The sequence below is a fragment of the Erpetoichthys calabaricus genome, chromosome 1, assembly GCF_900747795.2.
Source record: "Erpetoichthys calabaricus chromosome 1, fErpCal1.3, whole genome shotgun sequence".
NCBI lineage: Eukaryota > Metazoa > Chordata > Cladistia > Polypteriformes > Polypteridae > Erpetoichthys > Erpetoichthys calabaricus.
In genome coordinates, this window is record NC_041394.2 from 20,593,535 (window position 1) to 20,616,962 (window position 23,428).

At 37.2% G+C, this 23,428-nt stretch overlaps 1 protein-coding gene across 3 annotated transcripts in view; it reads left to right on the forward strand.

Moving 5' to 3' along the window:
* The window catches only part of sipa1l3 (signal-induced proliferation-associated 1 like 3), a 292,225-nt gene that overhangs the window by 120,313 nt on the left and 148,484 nt on the right, over positions 1-23,428 (forward strand). For all 3 annotated transcript variants that reach the window (XM_051933960.1, XM_051933955.1, XM_028796163.2), the window contains exon 3: positions 21,158-22,961. In XM_051933960.1, the coding sequence (XP_051789920.1) occupies positions 21,464-22,961 (1,498 nt within the window). In that variant the 5' untranslated portion in view covers positions 21,158-21,463. The remainder of the gene's footprint in view (positions 1-21,157; positions 22,962-23,428) is intronic.

Sequence of the window (23,428 nt, forward strand, 5' to 3'; positions counted from 1 at the left end):
CCACTTCCGGTTGTACAATTTTTCTCAAATTGAATATGTTTTTTTCTTGTCATTGTAAATATCTATACAAATTTTCAATTAAGTAACTCTATTCAAAACTTCAGTGTGCATGAAAAAATTAGGATGGTTGTTTAAATAAAATAATACTTCCGGATGAGTAATTTTTCTCAAATTTCATATCTGTTTGCTTTTTATCATTATAAATATCTATACAAAATTTGAATCATCTATCTATAATTATAACCATAGTTTACTTAAATAGTTTACTTCGAGTTGCACCATTTTTCTCAAAATTCATATCTACTTATTTTTCGTAATTTCTAATATCCATGCAAAATTTGATTCATATATCTTTAGTTATAGCCATAGTTTACTGGAAAAAATATGAAATGTGTTCAGGTAAAGTACCACTTCCAGTCGCTGGAAGTGGCCCAAAAGTTGCTAGGATTCCTTATTTTTTGGTATAAAGCAGGTGTGCAAAATCTCATTGACCTAGATTACAACGTTTTCGAGTTACAATGTTGACACAGACATTTCAAAAATGGTATTTTCAGACTCTGGAAGGTCTAATATATTAAGATTCATCAAAATGTCAAGATTGAATTCTTTATACTATGTATACGAGAAAGTAAAAATCTCTGAAGATGCATTTCTTGGTTTGCCCTGGAAAGTACAGATTAGTTTACTTCAAAGATATTGGAATGGCTTCCTTGTTGTTCTGTTTTCATAATATTATAAATAAACATCTACATTTGGAAGTGTGTCTGTCTGTCTGGCCGGCCCAGAAGTGCGAGGCTATGAAGCTGAAAGTGCCAGCAAGGCGGCCCCAAGTTAACAAGTCGGAAGAAGAAAGAAGTGCGAAGCTACAGCATGAAGCTGAAAGAAAGCGACTCCGTCGCCAATGTGAAACCGCTGACGAAAGACAAACTTTGCCGCTAATACACAAGTGAGGCGAGCACAATGGCAAAACAAAACCTCAAAGGAGAGAGAAACTCACTTAGACAAGGGGACGAGCAGGTCCGCAAAACTGCCGTCTCTGCATTTCAATTTTTTTTCCTGACGATTCAATAGTTTCTAGGAGCCCGGGCTTTTTACAGCACAGACTTACACTGCTAGTAACATATAAACATTCATGTAAGCTTTTATCTTTGTTTTTGCACAGATATAAATCATGCATGCATTGGAGATAACACTTAACTTTTATGCACCAATGACGAGACACCTGAACTCAGTAATATGGAGGTTGTGTCCACAAAGTTTTGGCCACACAGTGTACAGCTAGTTTTCAGTTTTACATTTATCCTCTGATCCTACATTTTAATATTGCAGGTGCGAAAAGTATGTCATTCGACACTGACCTGGAGCTACTACAGAAATATGTCATTGACAGTTGTGCTTTTGACAAGGTCACTACAAAGATGTTCTTTAAACTGACATTTCCCAGGCCCTTGTGCTAAGTGGAATATTTTAGGGGCCATACTGTCTCTCTTTTTTACCATCTAACAAAAATGTGTTTTACCATCTGCAAAATGTCAGCAACCTTCCATATATTCAAACTGAAATTTGGTGATACACTAATCAATTGATCAGTGATCTGAATTGCATATTTTTTACTTTTAAAATGTGGGTTTCCCAACAAACATATATTGTAATTTCTAGTGTTATGAAGATGGCTGCCAAACTCATACTCTGTAAGGTAATTGAAACCGACAATTTCAGTTCAGTTTATTCATATTTGCGCACTTGCACTTTACAGCTCAGCATGTTACATAATAATTACAAGTATGGTATGATCTAATGACTACAGCATAAACAGAAAATAATGCTGAAATTTAAATGAAGAACATCTTTATTAACATGTCAATGTCACTTGCATGGAAATGAAATACTGAAACTCATAATAATAAATAATAATAATAAAAAGTTACATTTATAGAGCGCCTTTCACAAATCCAAGGTCGCTTTACATACAGAGGGGAAAAAAAAATCACACAGGAGACAAACGTTCATCGAAGAGGAAAGTTTTGAGTAGAGATTTAAAGGTGGAGAAAGAGGAGCAATCTCAGAGAGACTGAGGAAGAGAGTTCCAGAGTTGAGGGGCTATAGCACTGAAGGACTTGCCTCCAAGGGTGAAGAGTCTGGTGCATGGGACAGTAAGGAAATTACTGCTCGAGGAACTGAGATAGCGACAAGGAGTGTGAGGAGCTGAGTGAGGTAGAGGGGCGCAAGGTTATGTAGGGCTTTGAAGGCGAGAAGCAGAATCTTGAATTTAATCCTTGAAGGAACTGTTAACCAGTGAAGTTGGGATAGAGCAGGGGAGATGTGAGAAGAACGCTTTATGTGGGTGAGAACTCTGGCTGCGAAGTTTCAGCTCATACAAATGAAGTGTCAATAAGAGTAGTCATTCTGCTCCCAACAAAATAATTTACCAAAAATGCACTTGACATTTCAACATATTAGTGTAGAAGACTCTTAAAAAGTCAAGATATTCAGTTCATGCATCTCACAGAAACTTATGCAAAATCAAACATAGAAATGTGTTTTTTATGCCCTCAGTCAGCTACATTCTGACCTCGGTCACTTCTCAGGTAAACAGTAATGGAAAATTTATCTGTCATCTGTCTTGATCCATCTAGACCAAGTTCTGTAACTGACACTGAAGAGAGAAAATTGGAAGGATTTAATAATGATCTATCAAAACAATGACTATACAGTAGTTTAAACTATTATATTTAAAAAAAAAAAAAAAAAAAAGCAAAATGAACAGCCTCAGGAGCATATGTAATAGGAGTGTACTATTGTAAAATGAACTTTTCATTCTTCATTCTCTTCATTCTTTGTTTAAATGTTATGACTGTTTGGGTCTCTCTAGTATGTGTACAGTAGGTGGATTAATCTGTAGTTTGGGTGCCCTATTGTTAATAGTTTGCCTTATGCACTGGTTTTATTTAGCACTAGCCATGGTATCTGTCAGAGACAGGTAAAAGTTATTCTCTTGTTTTTTGTGTACCTTCCGTGCTTTTCCTCTGTAATCGTGAGTGTGAACATCTCTTCACCAGTGCTCACTGTAGAATCTGTCATTATTTTTGAGATCTTTTTCACCTCCTAGCTGGTTTAATATTTGCTATCTTTGAAGGTGATACCTTCAGCATGCCTCGTACACCTTAACTCTTTCTTGCGTGTCGCACACTTGTACTTCCTCTTTTGCTTCACCAAAGCCAAACTGACTAATCAGTTTGCTCAGGGGGACCAGACACGCTATGTTACTGTTTTATTATGTAGTTGATAGATGGGAATTTGAAGAATGGTACTGTATGCTCTAGAGCATACAGTATTTGTAATGGAAGTTGAAGAATTGGTAATATTTGACCAACAAATCTAATAAACATATCCTTAGGATGTGAGGAGTATGGGTGTGTCTTTGTAGTCAAACAGAGAACATGCAAACTCCACACAGGCAGTGCCTGGTCAGGGATTTGAATGTAAGGCTTTGAAATAAGCTATTAGCACTTTTCACTTGACTGCCTGTAATCTTGTGCTGTCTGTTTTATAATTCAAGAAAATCGTGAAGTGAAATTATATTTCATATATTTGTTACTATCCAATATATTATATTTTCCCTTGAAGTGTTGTAATTTTAAACCTATCTGCCTATAAATTATCAGATTTTGCTTTGAATAGTTGATGCTGTGTTCATTTTTTACATGTAGAATTAGAGCTGGGCAATAAATCGATTTTACCTGTTAATTTAAAATTGTGGTTTAGGGCAATGTGTTAAAATGAATCTTTATTGATTTCAACCTGAATAATTACAACATGCTTAACAGTAGAAAGATGGCATATGTGTTATCAAGTGAGAGATCATTTCTAAAAATGACAGTGTTGCCTCAGTCATTTGGAAGTGTTTTGTTTATGCAAAGTTCAAAATTGAAAAAACTAATGTCCGCCTAATATCTGTAGCAGCATAACATATTATTACAGCATCTCTGTCAGGGGCACGCAACCAACTGGGAAAGGTGTGTAGCTCTGAGAGATGTGCATATTAACAGCAGCCCCAAAACACTTGCTAAAAAGCAGGTAACAATAGGGGTGTCATTTTCACAGACCCTGACACCGATCCACTTCAGTGGTGGAAGCACCATGAAGCAAACTTCCCAAAGCACAATAATCTGGCCAAGAAATATCTGCCCATCCCTGCTACATCAGAGAAGGTCCTTACCCATCAGAGAAGGTCTATAAAGTCAGGGATTCTGCATGATAACATGCCACAGGCCTTGTATTGTTCCAGGGGATTGTATCCCTTACAAAAAAAAACTGTTTAATAATAATAATAAAAAAAAAACATTCAAAGGACATTTGAAGCAACTCATGCTTGATTTTGTTTTTTTTTTTTTGCCAATTATTAATTTATTTGTTATAATTTGTCAAGTTCAATTAAAACTTTATTTATCCCCATGGGGAAATTCATATTTTGCACTGTTGCATGTTACCCTCTGCAAGCCATGAATAGCCAACAAGCAGCATTCAGAAAACAATTCCTGTTCTAAAGCCACTTTCTATACATGCCATTTTATACAAAAGAAGTCATCCGGAATATGTGTATGATATTCTTAAACACTGTTTGTTTTTTTTTGTTTTTATTTGTGGCTTTGGAACCCATTTTTACCTTTAGAAGTTCATTGACTACACATCATACAGCAATCAAAGAGCCCTGGGGGTTGAAACAACTGCAAATTCAAGAAAGAAGTGTGGTAAGAGATGGGAGACAAATATTGCACAACACTGTCAACCACGGAAGTGGGGTTTGGAGGGATTTTTATTTATTTATTTATTTTTTGCTTGTGCCTGCGACCTTGTGATGATCACATCAGCAGAGCATTGTGGGGCACTTAGAGAAAAAAATGTTTGCCTAAGCCAGCTACTTGACAAATTTCTAGGAAAATATTCGGCAATTAAGGTTACTGGAGGAAATGGCATATTTTCTGCGATAAACACTTTGGCCAGTTTCGCAAATTAACACTATAAATAATTATCCAGTAGTAGTGTTCTCATGCCAGTTACCCTTAATAGGCTTTTATATGAAAATGCAAAGTCTATAGCCATGGTACATGATCAGGTGGCAATTTATGTTTTTTTTTTTTTTTTTTTAAACTTTTCCCCTCTGCCCCAATGTGAAAGATGCACCATTTCAGGTGCATAACTGAGTAGACCTTTTTGACATTGATTGCTCACCCGATTAAACGTGCCCAAAACAAAATGTAAAGCATAGTCTCCTATCAAAAGGCAATACACATGAAGCTGTCGCTTAGCAAAATGGAAATCTCTGCTTTGTTTTTAGTTAAGACGTGATCTGTGGAGATGAATTTTATATTGTATTTTAGCTGACACCAAAATTGCGTGCCATAGTGAAAAACAATCAGTTTGTTGCTATTTTTTTTTATTTATGACATAATTAAACCACACATGTATTTCATTTCAACATAAGAAACACGTTGAATTGCATATAATTTTGGGATGAATAATCTTACATAATTATAATACATTCCTTGCACTCAAAAAAAAAAAAAAAATTATTATCGTTAGGTCACACCTTTTCACTACTCTTGTATTGTTGATAGTTACTTATAAAGTTAATTAAAAAAATTTGGATTTAGTTTAGTGCAACACACAGATAGTGCAGAGAGGATCTTTCTTAATATTCAAATAGTTCTGGCAAATGGCTTCACTTTATTGAGGAAAGAAATTAAAACTAAGCTGAATTGTGATTGGTGTCCCTAGCACATTTTATTTTCCTTTTATCTTTTGTAACCTGCCTGTTTTTGGCAAGAATTTGCTTGTACCCTTTGTACTGTTTAGTGTCAAAAATTTAACAGCTTCTTTATTTGGAAAAGTGAAACAGACCCAGTATTGTGCTGTACAGCAGAAAGAATGTAAATTTGATAGATTAAAAATGCTTTGAAGAACAGTAAACAAGTATGGTTAAAATTGCTGCCAGCACCCTCTTCTTCTCCCCTGTTCCTACCAATCCTAGTCAATTCAAGCTGCTGAATGCAGTGTCTGTACACAATAAGCCCCTGTTTCAAACTCTGGGACCTTTGTGTAAGAGGAAATGATAACGTTAACTCTGAAAATCTGTAACTTAACACTTTACAGTTTCAGTTAAAATTTGCAAGAGTTATCTACTCTGGAGTGTACTGTTCATTTTCATTTAAATGTGTAACTAACATGAAAAGAACTCCTATCTCTTTTATTAATTTTTATATTTAAATACATTAATGTTAAATTAGTAACAGAAATAAAAGCATCATACAGAAATAAGCTTCATTTGTGCTGCTAAGTCAAAAGAACCTGTGATCAGTTGTAAGGTTCAATTACTGTCTGTATTTTAGATTGACTAGCAGGTAAAAGCATTCCCTTAAAGGTACAAATTATTTGAAGAAAAATTAGTAAAACAAATTTTGTTTATTCTTGGAACACTGTAAACAAATATGAAAATTTCCCCATACTGTAAAGAACACTGAAAGTCACATGAACATATTTTTGGTTTTATTTAACTCTGTTTTGTGTTCTGGACCATAGTGTGGGCTTGAAATAAAAAGGGTAGCCTTATGCAGAGCAACTCTGGGTTAAATAACTTTGTGTTATTGCCTGATTAATACTTTCCCGGTTTCCTGTTTTCTTTGGCCAATAACATAGCAACCTCCCAGATGTTTGAAGTATAGGACGTTATGATAAACACAAGAAGTTTTACGAAGTAGAAAAGACCATTTTTTCCATCAAGCTAATTTGATTAGGGAATATCTATAATTCCCAATATCTCTTCCAAGTACAACATTGCATCAAAAGTAATGAGCATATTGAACTTACCAAGAGGTCTTATCTTGTATTTCAATTTGTTTTCATGCATGCAGTAAGGATTTCTCTGTACTCTATATACATGACAGTACTACTACTACACCTGAAACTAAAAATGACATAATCTAGCTCAAGTCATTTATTTGGAGTTTCTTAGAAAGAAATCAAGAAATCCTTTCTGGTGTCATTTAAGAAGGACTTTAATGTGCACATGGAGATGCTGTCCTGGGTGCTACCACTGTCGGACAATGAGTCTTTTAAAAATGGGAATGAGGACATTACTGAGGAGTCTGAGGTTACCCTTGTTTTTTTTCTGGTTATCTGCCAGTTCTGAGACCAACAAAGAATAAATTGATTTTCTGAGTCATCAGACATTATTGATGTGTGATAATCTGAGAAATGGAAGTGATTGTTGGAATAGAATGTCATGCACTCTAGCTGTGTTTGCACATAGCAAAAGTTAGGTTCTGCAACAACAGCATTTTTAAATATAGAATGGCAGCTACTTATGGATCCTGATGGGGTTTTTGTTAGAGAGGCAAACAAGGTACATACTTCTAGCTTACCTGTAGTGATTTCCTATTCATATTTTTATCTATATTTTTCATTTATATGTTCATTACTTTTGGTACAATATTAGTTTTTCAAAAAGGTGTCAAGGCCTCTGCTTCAGCAGCATCATTTGAAATTTATTCTTCAATTCCAATGTTGGTTAATTTTTTGGGGTCTTGTGACCATTACTCCAGAAGCAGCTTCACTAGCACATTGTGGAATCTATAAACGTAATATCACTTGATTTGTAGTCAGAAAAATGTTAACACAAATTCTGGTGTCTTCATTTTTTTAACCATGTAGTGTAAAACCAGGTGTCAGTGTTTTATAACCTGTATTCTGGTGTGAAATGGGCTAGAACTTTGCTTTTGACATTGATCTTATGGTATGTACAAAATTCAGGGTAATATGGTCTTTTTTGCATCAATTCACTATTCTGTTCTTAGTGAACCTGATTTATTGAGTACACATTAGAATTGTGCTGTATTAGCTGCTGGTACAAGTTTCACATCAACCCTCAAGATTGATGCTAGTCCAGTTACAGGGCAGAACACATCTACACCATATTTATTTTTTATATATACACCAACCGGGAACAACATTAAAACCACCTGCTTAATATTGTGTAGGTCCCCCTCATGCCCCATTGATGCATTGACAACGGTAATAGCACCAAGCCATTACCAGCAGATCCTTGAAGTCCTGCAAGTTGCGAGGTAGGCCCTCCATGGATCAGATTTGTTTCAGTAGCACATTACATAGATGCTCGATTATATTGAGATCTGGCGAATCTGGAGTTGAAGTCAGCACCTTAAACTCTTTGTCATGTTCCTCAAACCAATTTAATCCATTTTGGAATAAGGCTGTAACATAACAAAATGTGGAAAAAGTGATGCGCTGTGAATACTTTCCGGATACACTGTATATATAATGTACATGCACACACACACTCACTGCGCAAATTCTTATGACTACTATACTAATTCTGGGCCTGGCTTCCTTTTGCTCTCACAACAGCCTCAGGTCTTCATAACATGGATTCCACAAGATCTTGGAAACATTCCTTTGAAGTTCTCATCCATGTTGACAAGATTGCATCACAAAATTTCTGCCGGTTTGTCAGCTGCATTTTCATGCTGCGAATCTCCTATTCTACCACATTACAAAGGTTTTCTATTGGATTCTTCCGGTGACTAGGAAGGTCACTGTAGAACACTGAACCCATTGTCATGTTCATTAAAACCAATTTGAGAGAACTTTTGCCTAATGACATGAGGCATTATCATACTGGAAGTAAGGTAAATTGTGGTCATGAAGGAATGCACAGTCAGTGACAATACGTGGCTTTCAAGCAATAAGTGATTGGTATTAATAGGCCCAAAGTTTACCAGAAAAACATTCTTTACTCCAATGTACCACTACCACCATCAGCCTGGACTGTTGATACAATGCAGATTTTTATACATGAATTCATGTTGTTTGCGTCAAATTCTGACCCTGCCTAAGCAGAAATCAAGGTTCATCAGACCAGGTTACATTTTTGTCTTCCTCCAATTTTAGTGAGCCTGTGCCCATTGCAACCTCATCATACTATTCTTGGCTGATGGGAGTAGAGTCTAAAGTGGTCTTCTGCTGTTTTTGCCCAGTTGTATTGTGCAATCGAACGTCCTTTTCTGGTCACCACAATTGTACCGGGTAGTTATCTGAGTTACTGTAACCTTTCTGTCAGCACAAACCAATCTGGCCATTCTTCTCTGACCACTCTCATAAGCAAGGTGTTCTATCTGCAGGGACTGTCTCTCACTGGACGTTTTTGTTTTTGCATCATTCTGAGACTGTTTTGTGTCAAAATCTTAGGAGATCAGCAATTGCAAAAATACTCAACCAGCCCTTCTGGCACCAATTATCTTACCAAGGTTTAAGTCACTGAGATCACATTTTCCACATTCTTGTGTTTGATTTGAACATTACGTGAAGTTCCTGACCTGCATCTGCATGATTTTATGCATTGCACTACTACCAAATGATTGGCTAAATGGATAATTGCATGGTTAAGCAGATGGGCATTTGTTTCTAATAATTATCTCAGTGAGTGTATATGGCAAGCAAAAGCCCAGTGGGATTCCTAATCCACCTTAATAAAAGGATAAGTGTTGCTATGTCTCTGTTATTCCATCAGATAGAGCATCACAAACAACACTGCTTTTACAAATTCTATACAAAATGGCATATTATAGAGACATATCAATTGCATTTGTTGTTCCAACAGATGGCGCATCACAAACATTTATATTAATTTATTTTATAACTACAAATGTTTGTGATGTGACATCTCTTGGAATGACCAATGCAATTCATTTTATTACTAAATACATTACAAAATATATTCAGTTAGATGATGCACTGCATACAACACCGAGGGCTACTGTGATTACTTAGATTTCAACCTGTCATAGACTCATAGCATGGCTAGCTTATATTAAAATAACAGCAAAGACATGGCATCCTATTTTATGATAACGTTAAAGAATTCATTCCTAATGCTAAAAACAGTTTTAAAATTCTGCACTCTTTTAATGGTTTCAGTATAGTTTATCAAGGTGTAGACAATATTATGTGTATGAAGCTCTGTCTTAGACTCTAAATGATAAGGCTGTAGGAAGGATTTTATTGTTTGACTATATTAATTGTGAGTGAAACTAGTCTATAAGTAAGGAATCTAGAATGGTTTTATATACTGGTTTTTAGATAATTCCATTGTCAATGCTCTCATATGTTTGAATTCCTTTTATGTATATGCAGATTAATAGTTTATGGTCTGAAGAATCATCCCTAAAACCTATGATTAGATCAATAATGCTATGGAAGAAAAGAAAGCAGGCAAAAAATAAATTATGCTTCTGCTGCAATGAATAGTTGCCTTGGTGCCTCAGTTTCTGTTGTGTTCCACTTGCACAATATACATAACGTTAAGCATTTCTTGTATTATTCATGGAATAATGATGGTGCAAATGATGTATATCCCAAAGGGCGTGACAAGCGATATGTACATCCACATCAAGATGTGCACTAAATGCTAGTTTGCATTTGCCTGCTGTGAATTCTGTTAATATCAAGGTATGACCTGACAATATGAACAATTCTTGTGTTGATTGCTCCATGCAACATTTAAATATTTTAATACACAGAGAGAGGCATTAAGTAGAATTCCTTGTGAAATTGTTAAAAGAGAAAGAAGCTTTTCTTTCAAGGAATGGATTGCAACAGATAATATCTTTAATCAACAGAGCTAATGGAGAGCAGGAAGAAAAAGGCCTTTTTTTAGCTCTTGTCCCAAATGACAATACATTTTCTGGAGTAAATCAAGGAGTTGCTAGTGAATGGTGTCTAATTCCAGCAATCAGTTTCTGACACTCTGGATGCAAAGAGGTCAGCAGTCTTCGGTTAAGAGTTTTAATGGATGGTATCTTTTTTAACTCTGAATACTGCTTCTGAAGCTCTGTAATTTAATCGTTTACTCACTAATTAAACTCTTTGTATTCGATCTTTAACCTGACATTCACTAAATGTAGCAGTAGGCTGTGTGGTGCAGAGATTAAAGCATTATTGGACTATGCATTAACTGCTTAGCCAGTATTCAGAATGTAGAAATATGAAAACAATTCAATTTTAATCTGCTTTGGGTAAAAATATAAGCTAAAATAAATAAATGTAATATGCTCATTTTTAGAAGTGTAATTTGTTAAGTGGCTTAGTATTCTGTTCTTCCACGTTGTATCTACTTGAACTACTGTAAATTGCAGAAACTAATTATGATTGAAGTTTCTGTGTTTTATCAAATAATTTCATAATTTTTTTTTTATAATAAGAGAGCAGTTTTTACAGGAGTCCCCCCACCGAACCTCCGCGAAAGCACTGAGATGTACAGTTAATCTGGGGTGTTAACTGATTATTTAATAATAATACAATAATTGTATACATTTATATAGTGCTTTTCTCACAACTCGAAGTGCTTTCAAGCAGGGAGGACCTGGGATGCAAACCCATTATCTCATTACTACAAGGCAGCAGCGCTACCACTGCGTCACCTCCAACGATAGAAGAATTAGAAATGAATGGATTTGTGATCTTTTTTCGGTTGACCCAAGAAGTGCTGCTGACATTGTCCTCCCTATTGATTTGAAAACACATCTAGTTGACCTTACATCGTACGGCAGCCTACAACTTTCATTTTGTAAGATGGACTTGACTTCTTTCTTGCTTCAAGCTATACAAATATCCAGGACTCGCTGATCGTGCAACAAGGTTTGTGCCTTATAATACAACATATCCTTGCGAGTCAGGATTTTGAAATGTAGCAGCAACTAAAACAAAGAGCAGGAATACACCAATGACAGCAAGGTCATGTGCTATGCCGTGAGTCACCCTTTTCCCAATTTCATTAAAACTGGATATGATAATATCTACAAAGCAATCACAAGTATCACATTGACTTGAGTAATAGGTTACTGTTCTTAAGTAATTCAGTGTTTCAAAATGCTCTGGTGTTAAGTGAGAACTATAAGCATGTTTTTATACTCGCTGCAAGGAAACAACACAAAAACAACTTACAAGCCGTATCAGTAATTCAATTACTTATCAAGCCATGCAGTTTGTTTATGTAAAATTAAAAGTCTGTTTATGAAATAAAACCAGGAAATTTAAGGAATTACCATTCATGGCTTCAACCCGGTAAGCAGTTACTGTAGTTAAGGAATCCATTTATACACAAAAAGAACAAATAGTCGATTCATTAGAACAGAGACGTTTACAGAAAGGTAGTGCAGATGACAGAGGAAGCACTTGCATTTCAGCCATTGATACATCTTGCCTGAAGAAGGGGCCTGAGTTGCCTCGAAAGCTTGCATATTGTAATTTTTCTAGTTAGCCAATAAAAGGTGTCATTTTGCTTGGCTTTTCTCTACAGCCATTGATGATGAAAGGGTCAACATTTAAAAACAACAAAAATATTTGCTTTCTTACCTCAACCAGTTAGACAAATATACCTGGGCAACATCATATACTTTGGGTAATCTGTTACAAAAAAATATTATGTTTTAGTGAAATGTAATTGGCCTATACAAAAATTGCCATTAAAATGTACATGTCTGACACATCCTAACTCACTACAAATCACTGAAATTATGCATAATATCTATATTCTGAAAATATTTAGCATGCAACCATCACTTGAACTGCAGGTACACTTTAATGAAGATTACTCTTTATAATTATTTCTTTTTAAAGGGAGAAGCTTTACCATTAGGATTTTTTTCTCCTTAATTTAGAGGCAGACTACTTGATTGATTAGTGATTTTGATGGAGTGTTAATGATGGACTATTCTTGCTTTCAGGGTAGTGTCTAACTTTAGCCTTCTGGTTCTGTAATGGACTCTTCCTCCTGTACATTGATCTAGTAGATCAGAAAATGCATGGAAAGATAAAATAAATAAGCAATCAATAGCTTTCTGGTATATTAAAAATAACACTGGCAGAAAAAAACCCACTTGTCTTAGAAGGTTATTCCAGGAGTAGTTAGAGTTTGGGCTTTACCATGTCTTGAACCTTTCTTATCTCTCTGGCATCCCTTTCCCTCAGCAGTTAAGACATACTGTGTATGTGGACTGGACACCTACCCTGTGTAATCTATAGTAGATTTGTTTTCACTTGCTAGAAAGTTTGCATTGTATTGTAGGTATAAATGTGATGCACTACCACATTTCAATAAAAAGTAAAACCTTCATTCTTTTGGCACTGTAAAACAAGCAGAACTTGAGAGAGACTGAATTTGTTTGTGATGTTTACTGTTAGAAGATTTGGTTCTGCCCATATATACTGTGTTTCTTTTGCAGTGTGAAAGATGTAAAATAACTGGAATGGCTTGCAGCAGTTTTTCTGATGATGCCTATTTGAGTTTTTCAGTTCAGCTACATTTAGTTATAGTGATGTCCTTCTCCCTCTGTTTTCATGATGTGTTTTCTATTATTTTTTATGGGGTATGTTATAATAAGTAGTTAAATTCAGGACTGTGGAATAAGAGTCGGAGTCATGGAGTCATAAAGTAAATTGTAACATAACGTTTTGTCTTTTATTTAATGTTGCTCAATGTAACTTCTTTAATAAATAATATAAAAAAGCCACAACAGCATTGCTACACCCTTTAAACCCAAACCTTAGCAGGTTAGGGTGATAAAAAGTAGCCTAATGAATCATGCTGGCAGAGATGAAGTGCCTTATATCCAGTATGTTATGTGCTTTCAGTCAACATAGTAAATATATGAATCTAATTACAAAAAGAGGACTCAGAATCAGTGGTACCATAAAATGAGGAAGCAGACTTGAAGGTTTTTTGCACTGACTCCACGGCCTTGGTTAAATGATTGATACAGTGAAAAAAATTAGAAATGGTTGCAGAATGCTGCTAATTTGTTTGTTTGCAGTTTCACTTAATTCTCATGTAGCCTGAGAGAGAGAAATAAAAGAAGCAAATTTTGAATGGTGGTATGACAGATTAATCATTTACATAACACCAAATATGCCACATCTTGCATTTAAAACATTTCAAGCAAGAAAGGTTTGCTTTAAAATTAATACCTAGAGGTGAATTTAGGGAAGTGAGCAACTCCACATGCATTAGACAATGCAAATTCAAATAGTGACCCATAAAATGTGAGCAGTAATGTCAAATTCTATGGAAAGGGCAATATATCTGACACTGACTTCTTTTGCAAGGTGACCTGTGGTGTCCCGTGACCCTGAATTAGACTAAGCACTCTATATCAGTGAGTGCACCTCCAGTGAGCCCTCTTTTAAACTGCTAAAGTTTACAGATGACGCCTCTGATGAGGACGAGGTGCCATATCGGCAAGTGGGTGTACCCTCAACACTCTCAACTTAAATAGTCTGAAAACTGGGGAAATGGCTATAGATTTTAGGAGACGCTCATCACTCGCTACTCCCATAGTTATAAAAAATGTCACTGTCAACTGGGTGAAATCATTTACATTTATTAGCACCACTGTCATTCATAGTCTTAACTGGAATGAAGAGGGAACTTGTGTTGTTACAATAAAAGCTCCACTGCGGATGTCTTTTTACTGACAACTTAAAACGTTTAAACTGCCCCAATCAGTGACAGTTTTATCAAACTTTTATTGAAAGCATCCTCACTTTCTTCATAACTGTCTAGTATGATAGCGGATCTAATTCCTCAAAACATACACTGCAACATGTCATTCAGTCAGCAGAATGGGCTGAAGGTCTGAAATTGGACTGTCTTGAGGACTTTTACACATCACAGGTCAGAAAATATAATTTAGATAGATAGATAGATACTTTATTAATCCCAAGGGGAAATTCACATACTCCAGCAGCAGCATACTGATAAAGAACAATATTAAATTAAAGAGTGATAACAATGCCGATAACAATGCAGGTATACAGACAGACAATAACTTTGTATAATTTTAACGTTTACCCCCCCGGGTGGAATTGAAGAGTCGCATAGTGTGGGGGAGGAACGATCTCCTCAGTCTGTCAGTGGAGCAGGACATTGACAGCAGCCTGTCGCTGAAGCTGCTCCTCTGTCTGGAGATGACACTGTTTAGTTAAGGACTACACTCATCAGGGTAACCATCCCGTTCTGTTATTACCATTGAGGAAACGTTACCGGTCACTAAAAGAAAGAACTAGTAGACAGATCAAGAATATCTTTACTGCTACAGTCACTCTAGTTAAACACAATCTCTGATTGATTCCTGCGTCTTACTGGTCCTAAAAGTATACAGTAATCCCTCCTCCATCGCGGGGTTGCGTTCCAGAGCCACCCGCGAAATAAGAAAATCCGCAAAGTAGAAACCATATGTTTATATGGTTATTTTTATATTGTCATGCTTGGGTCACAGATATGCGCAGAAACACAGGAAGTTGTAGAGAGACAGGAACGTTATTCAAACACTGCAAACAAACATTTGTCTCTTTTTCAAAAGTTTAAACTGTGCTCCATGACAAGACAGAGATGACAGTTACGTCTCACAGTTAAAAGAATGCAAACATATCTTCCTCTTCAAAGGAGTGCGCGTCAGGAGCAGACTGTCAGAAAGATAGAGAGGAAAGCAAACAAATCAATAGGGCTGTTTGGCTTTTAAGTATGTGAAGCACCGCGGCACAAAGCTGTTGAAGGCGGCAGCTCACACCCCCTCCGTCAGGAGCAGACAAAGAGAGAGAGAGACAGAGAAAAACAAACATCAAAAATCAATACGTGCCCTTCGAGCTTTTAAGTATGCGAAGCACCGTGCAGCATGTCGCTTCAGGAAGCAGCTGCACAGAAGGTAGCAACGTGAAGATAATCTTTCAGCATTTTTACACTAGCGTCCCTATCGTCTAGGTGTGCGAACAGCCCCCCTGCTCAATCCCCCTACATCAGGATCAGAGAAAGTCAGCGCAAGAGAGAGAGAGAAAAGTAAGTTGGGTAGCTTCTCAGCCATCTGCCAATAGCGTCCCTTGTATGAAATCAACTGGGCAAACCAACTAAGGAAGCATGTACAAGAAATTAAAAGACCCATTGTCCGCAAAAATCCGCGAACCAGCAAAAAATCCGCGATATATATTTAAATATGCTTACATATAAAATCCGCGATAGAGTGAAGCCGCGAAAGGCGAAGCGCGATATAGCGAGGGATTACTGTATTTATTACATAAAGTCTTACGTGATAAATTACTGAGCATCATCAAATTCTTTTATACATTTGTATTTTTTGTGCATTATACTGTTATTCTCCATGACTGTATGTGATACTGGGATGGTGTCATGTATTGTATATCGTGCTGTTAATTGTGTTTACTTTGTTATGTGTATGGATATAACACGAGGAGAAAATTCCTAGCAACTATGGTGCCTGGCAAAAATTCAAGTAAAGTAAGAAAATGGATAGATGGAAAATGACCATTTATAGTTTGCTACTTATGTTTGCACAGTTTTCAAAATTTTAATCACTGAATAAATGATAAATGTTAGCATTGCTTTATTGATCCAAGTCTCCCACGTCCCACTTACAGACTTTATAGTAGCTTAAAATCGGCAAGCAGATTTTAGGAATAGTGATCATTGTAATTAATGAATTTTTATTTTTTCGGTTTTCTCTATTGTTTCGTTAATTTTAATTGTTGTGTTGAATTGCTTTGTAAATATGAGCTAGTTTGTTTCATGTTCTTAATTATGTCATATTCATAGAAGTAATTATTGTGAACATGTGGGACCGGTCATAAACTGAAATTACAGTTGCTATTAATGTTCACTAATGTGCCTAAAACATACATTATGGTTCTTGCATTGCTCAGCCGTTTGAACTTTGATCATCTTTTGGAACCTTTTCTATTTTAGCCCCTCTCTATATTGCATTTATATGTAATTTAAATAATCTCTTTGAAAATAGACAGATGCATTTCTGCCTGCACTGTACTGGAACAAGTTCTCTTTGAGTCAAGGCTGTGCTCTGTGCCATGTAGCTTGTCATTTGTTTTTGAATCACTGATGCGCACGAGGCAGAGTCTGCTTAAAGGCTTCCTTTAGTTTCATTCATTTGTACAGCTGATTCCCTACAATTATCAGTCAATCAAATTCAATAGCCTGTCCTTAATAAACATCAAAGGATTATACAGGAAAGACAGTCTTCTTGTCTGTCTTGAGCCGACAGCTGCATTTGCTAAAATCACTCTCCTGGGCCAAGTACATCTGGTGAGGCCCTGGTTTTCAGTGGCTATGAAACGTAGATGGGATTCTGTGAACTAGTTATTAACTACAGGGCGAGGTTTACATCCTCGTCTGCAGGATATCACAGTGGGGGAAGTATATGGGGGAGGTGTGGAGCTGTAAGAATGAAAAATTAGGAGTCAAAGATTTGTGCTGCACAGCTAGAGTGTAATATGACATGGTTGTGGCTATACTTTTACTTTTTGAAGTTGGCAAACACTCATTTTTGTAGAGAATATTGTATTTCTCATTTGTGATCACTGAGTTAGTATTATGTAATACATATTTTAATGAGTTTGTCTTCTTTTAAAGGATGCAATATGCAGTCATCAGATGAATTTCTTTTAAAGAAATATTAGTCTCTTAGTTTCACAAGGTTGTACCCATTTTAGCTGGAGGCTGTTAAATGAGTGAGTGAGTACCATTAAGGTGGGTGGTCCAGCTGCACTGAGCTTGTCCTGCAGTGGTCTATCATTGATTAATGTATATGTATATTTTATTGTAATAATATTATTTATAATATACTAGGGGGCTCCGCCCCCTGCTCGCTTCGCTCGCCAACCCCTGGTGTTGGGAATGACAAAGAGCGTGATGTATGAATGAGATATGGAATAGTGTGACGGTGTAGATGATGCAAATAGAAAGCAAACAATAAAGTGTGTGGCACAGTGTAAAGGTTTATTTGAAAATTTCTTTGTACACGCCGTTTAAGTGTAAAAGGTAATTCCAGCTCAGAACTTGTAAGGTCATTTAAGATGGTTATTGTTGTGATCAGAGTCAAGTTTGTCAGAGCTTAGAAAGAGTTGTGTCTCTGCAGGAAGTAATGGAATGACTTGGGTATTTATGTTTTCCACATTAATATTTTTTGGGCATAATATAGTGCGTTGTGTTAAAAGGGGCATTTGGTCTAATGAGATTGCTGTTCCAAATCTCTCTGTAAGTAAGTCGTCGCAGATAAAGGCTTGAGGAATTGTAATAATATGTGGCTGAAGTCCATCTGTATTGGTGAGTGTACCATCTCTCAGTTGTAATAAGCAATTGTTATGATCTGGTTCTGGACATCGTATCTTTTTTACTAACTGTATCTTTTGAAAGCAATGCCAATTGTCTGCGTATTTTAAGGTGCACTGAACAATAGCTGAGCGCATGGCATCTGGAAGAATAGCTAATCACTGTCTTAAATCTCCTCCTCATAAAAGTACCTTTCCTCCAAAGCGAATATTATTATTAATAAACGTTTGTAGAAGTTTATGAATGGTGTTGAGTAAGTGAGTTCATGCCATTGTACATTCATCAATAATTAACATTTTTTCAAGACGGATGTCACGTGCAGTGCCACCGTTAATGTTCATAGTGGATACCGATTTGTAGGATCTAATGCAGTTGATAAAGATTTCACTTTCAGGTACATCGTTAGTTATAAGGTCCTGTAGATATTCAGTATATGAATGTAAAGAAGGCAGTCTAATTTGACCCTTTTGACAACGTGTAAATGTATTACTTGTATTGCCAGTTGTTTCTTCAGGGAAGTGAACCGAATGACAGTGATTGCAAATGACATTCATTAATCCGAATGAATTTTCCTGGTGTATGTTTTGCTTGTGCCGTTTGAGAGGCGCGTTGTTGCATGTGTAGTATTTGGGACGTGTTGTTTTGGAGCTGTAATCGATTTGCCTGTGCTGTGTGAGAAGCCCGTTGTAGCTTTCCTTGCCGTTAACGTATGTCTGAGACGGGAGGTGTTTCGTTTTGAATCCGTGCCTGTTGCGATGCAGCACTTTTATTGATAGATTGCGTCATGTGGATCTAGGATGTAGATTTGTGCATATTTGCGTTGTTGATTTGTTTCAGGGTGCACTGTTCCAATGCGATGCAGTATTTGTGCACATATGCGAAAGCAGTATGGGCCATTGCCTTTTGGTGGCCTGATATTTACTCCGGTAGATGTAAAAGCAAATGAACTATTGTAGGATCTAATGCAGTTCATAAAGTTTTTACTTTTAGGTACATCGTTAGTTAGAAGCTTTAGTTGAGCTTTGCGTTTTTGGAGTCGAGACATTTTTTCTTTTAGAAATATGGATAAGTAATAAGGAGTATTGCACTTACTGTTAATATGGAGCCTTTTCTACGGTTGAACGGTTAATAGTGCCTTATTGTAATGAGATCCACCTATGCTGCATAGCCGTCTATTTTGTTGTTTCTTTCGTGTTCGTGTGTTTGTTCCTGTTATCCTTTCCTTTTCGTTTTGTACCCGTGACCGTGTATTCATGACTTGTTTCTTTCTCAGCATGCGAAATATGGATAAGTAATAAGGAGGATCGCACTCACTGTTAATATGTTTCCTTTTCTGCAGTTGAACGGTTAATAGTGCTTTATTGTAAGGAGATCCACCTATGCTGACACCTATGCTGTCTAGTGTGAAGGTGTTGACGTTTACTTTAGAATATGTGGCTTTGGGTGTCACTTCTTATGGATGTGTGTGTGGGGGGGGGGGTGAGGATTGTTGTTGCGCGAGCGTCTTCTTTCTTTTTGTGTTCCTGTGTCTTGTTGAATCCCCCTCTTTGTGTGTGTCCCGTCCCTTGCTTGTAGGGTCTGTGGGGTGGTTTTGTGTTCTTTTTTTTTGTGTTCCATGGGCTTGTTGAATCCCCCTCTTGGTGTGTGTCCCGTCCGATGCCTGTAGTGGCGGGGGGGGGTTTGCCTTGCTGTTGTGCGCGAGCCTCTTTTTTTTTTTTTTTTTTGGGTCTAGTTTCGTGTGCAATGTGTTTCGTGCTTTGCCTGCGTTTGACTACTTTTTTATGTGCCTTTTCCTTTTTTAGGTGCTCGTTGCGCTTCATTACTTTGACTCCTTTTTTCTCTTTTTTCTGTGCTCACTCCTTTTTTCTGTGGTCTTGTCCGCCTCTCGCGGCCCCTCATCCGTCTCTCGCGGCCTCTTTTGTCCCCCTCTCGCGGCCTCTTTTGTCCCCCTCTCGCAGCTCCTCATCCGCCTCTCGCGGACTCTTTTTGCGCCTGCGCAGTACGTCTTTTTGCGGCTACGGCCCATGGCCGGATGTCCCTGCGTCCATCCGGTTTAGCATTCTCGGTTAGTAATATGGATCTGTTTGTATTGTGCATGTATATTATGTATGTGTATTTTATTAATACATTGGTCAATGTACTGTATATGTATTGCAAATGATACAAAACACATTAATGAAGTATTTATTGATTTTTTTGTAATGTGTATTGCGAACATTACTCTCATATTAAAGAATCTAGTCGTTCCTCATGATTTCCATTATAAAATGCCAGGACTGGCTCCTCTAAAAAATGCTGAAAGACTACCTTCACTTTGTTCTCTTCCTTGCAGCTGCTTTATACGGCGGTGCTTCGCATACTTAAAAGCCAAACAGCCCTATTGATTTTTGATTGTTTGCTTTTTTCTCTCTCTCTCTCTGACATTCTCTGCTCCTGACGCGCACTCCTTTGAAGAGGAAGATATGTTTGCATTCTTTTAATTGTGAAACGGAACTGTCATCTCTGTCTTGTCATGGAGCACAGTTTAAACTTTTGAAAAAGAGACAAATGTTTGTTTGCAGTGTTTGAATAAAGTTCCTGTCTCTCTACAACCTCCTGTGTTTCTGTGCAAATCTGTGACCCAAGCATGACAATATAAAAATAACCATATGGTTTCTACTTCGCGGATTTTCACCGATCGAGGAGGGATTACTGCATTGCAGTTATTCTGCAGGCTCTTTCTTAGTAGTACTTTCAGATTATGTAATTTGTTGTTGGCATTTTACAGCATCTTATAGTAACTCTCCATATTTGTATTTTTTATTTTTTTTATGAGCTGAATTGTCTTGCTTTTGGATTGACTTTACATTATGGTGTGGAAATTACAGAAGTCTAACATATTGCTTTATTTCGTCATGTTTTTCACAATGTAAGCATATTGATAATTTTGATTTGTTTCTCTTTATCTAGGTAAGCACTTGTTAAACAAGGATGGAATGAAAATTTGCAGAAAAGCATTGAAGAAGAATGGAAGGTTACCAAGCCAGTGAAAACTGAGAGCTGCATAAAGTGTTGAAAATCATTTATAGTGTATGCAGAAGAATCTGTGTCTTCTGCTATGTTGGCTGTCTGGAACAGGATTGATGTCTTTCCGTGGTTACATTATAACCAGCTACCTTTCCTATTTTTCAAATTTGGAGGACATTGGCAGGACATTTAGCCAGAGATGAGAAGCACTTTCTTGATACAGTTAGCTATTGTGAGCTTTTATGGACTATGACAAGTTATCGCATTATTCAAAATGACCTAATGGTTGAAATGGTAGGTCCGATATCATTCGGAAGTGGAGGGAGTGCTGAACCATCAGGTGGTGATTACTGCGCACATCCTTTTCGTGTACAAAATGGAAATGCAATGCATTTACTTCAGGATCCTTGCCAACCACGAATTAGTAGTTCCACTCCTATTGTTCCTAAAATGGGGGTGCGAGCCCGCATTGCAGACTGGCCCCCCAGGAGAGAGCTTTCAAAAGAATCTCTTTTGACTCCTCACCCTCGTGAAACTGATCCTAGTTCATTGCGCACCCAGGGCTTTCAAAATGGGCAGCTTTATCATACCACTTCAAGCTATCAACCTTCCCTAGGAGGATTTAGAGGTTTTCAGAAGATTGGAAGACGACGGTCTAAAGATGTGGAATTTCAAGATGGCTGGCCCCGGTCCCCAGGGAAGACCTTCATTCCCTTGCGTAACCGAAGTAACAGTGAGATCACTCTGAGTGAATGTGAAGTGGAGACTTTCGATCCTCCTAGGGGCATTAAACATGGATCTACGGGCATGCCTCTTTTCAGGGAATATGGCAGCACATCGTCTATAGATGTTCAAGGTATTCCTGAGCAGAGCTTCTTTGAAATGCTCAATGAGTTCCGGCAGGAAATGCCTGATCAGAGGAGTGCTGCTCCTGAAAAATTGAATGAGTTACTACGTGCTGACGCTAGCCCTGATTCCACTCTAAGCAGTAGGACACCTAAGAATGACCTTAAAAACAGTCAGCTCCGAGAAGATGGAAAATCTTCACTAAAGACAGAGCGAACACGCAAAAAGAGTGGAAAATCCGATGGGAGTAGCAGTACAGATTCCTCGATTTTTCGTAAGTTGCGTAGCAGCAGGAGTGAAGTTGATACACCTAGTAAGGGAGGCCACATTGACCTGGAGGACAGCAGGCTACAGGAATGCATTGCAAAATCATGGTGTTGTCAGAAGAGCTTTGCACATTATGATGTGCAGAGTATCCTCTTTAATCTTCAGGAGGTGGTGTCAAATAGAATCTGCGTGGCCCAGAGGAAGAATACAACAACGGGTGCTTCAGCCGCTTCCGCTGTTTCAGTTACAGTTTCACAAACTCTTAGCCTGGGAAATCTTGAACCTGCTTTTGCAAGCACTGAAGATTTGAACTATAAGGAGAACTTAGAGCCTGATCTTGGAGATAGCAACTGCAATGACTTGTTGCTGAGCTGCCCACATTTCAGAAATGAAATAGGTGGAACACCTGAGCGTAATGTCAGCTTCCTGAAGTCAGCAGCTGGTTTTGCCAGTAATAGTGATGGTGGAGGTTTTATGGAGACAAATCTTAACATACACTGCACAAATGCCAGCATCTCTGTTCTGGAAATCACCAAAGACCTTCAGAACTGCCGAATGGAGAGACTGAAGTACTATGCTATTGAGCATGTTGATCTGGGGGCATTGTACTATCACAAATTCTTCCACAACAAAGGTAAGACCCTACCAAATAGTTCATTCATTCTGTCACTGAAAATAGTTTGATTTGCATGTATGTATATCTGTGTGTTTTTGTATTGTATTATACCCACAACCCATTTAATGCTTATAAGCTTATTTCATTTTTCTGTACTTTGTCATTCACAATGCATTTTCTGTCTACAAAATTGATTCACTGTCATCAGCATACATAAAATGTTGAAGCTGTGCTCCAGTGATTATCAGAATTATCAGTACAGTCGTGTGAAAAAGTAAGTACCCCATCAAACTCATTTTCTGTTTTTTTACCATATGTGGACATAAAAGTTTGATTTCCATTTGTTTCATTCCAACACTATCTTTAGATAAAGATAAAAAAAACAATGATAATTTCACTTTTAATAATTTATTCAACGAAAAGTGAACAGTTATGCAATATACTTCTATGAAAAAAGTAAGTCCCCCCTTGGCTGTAAATAGCAA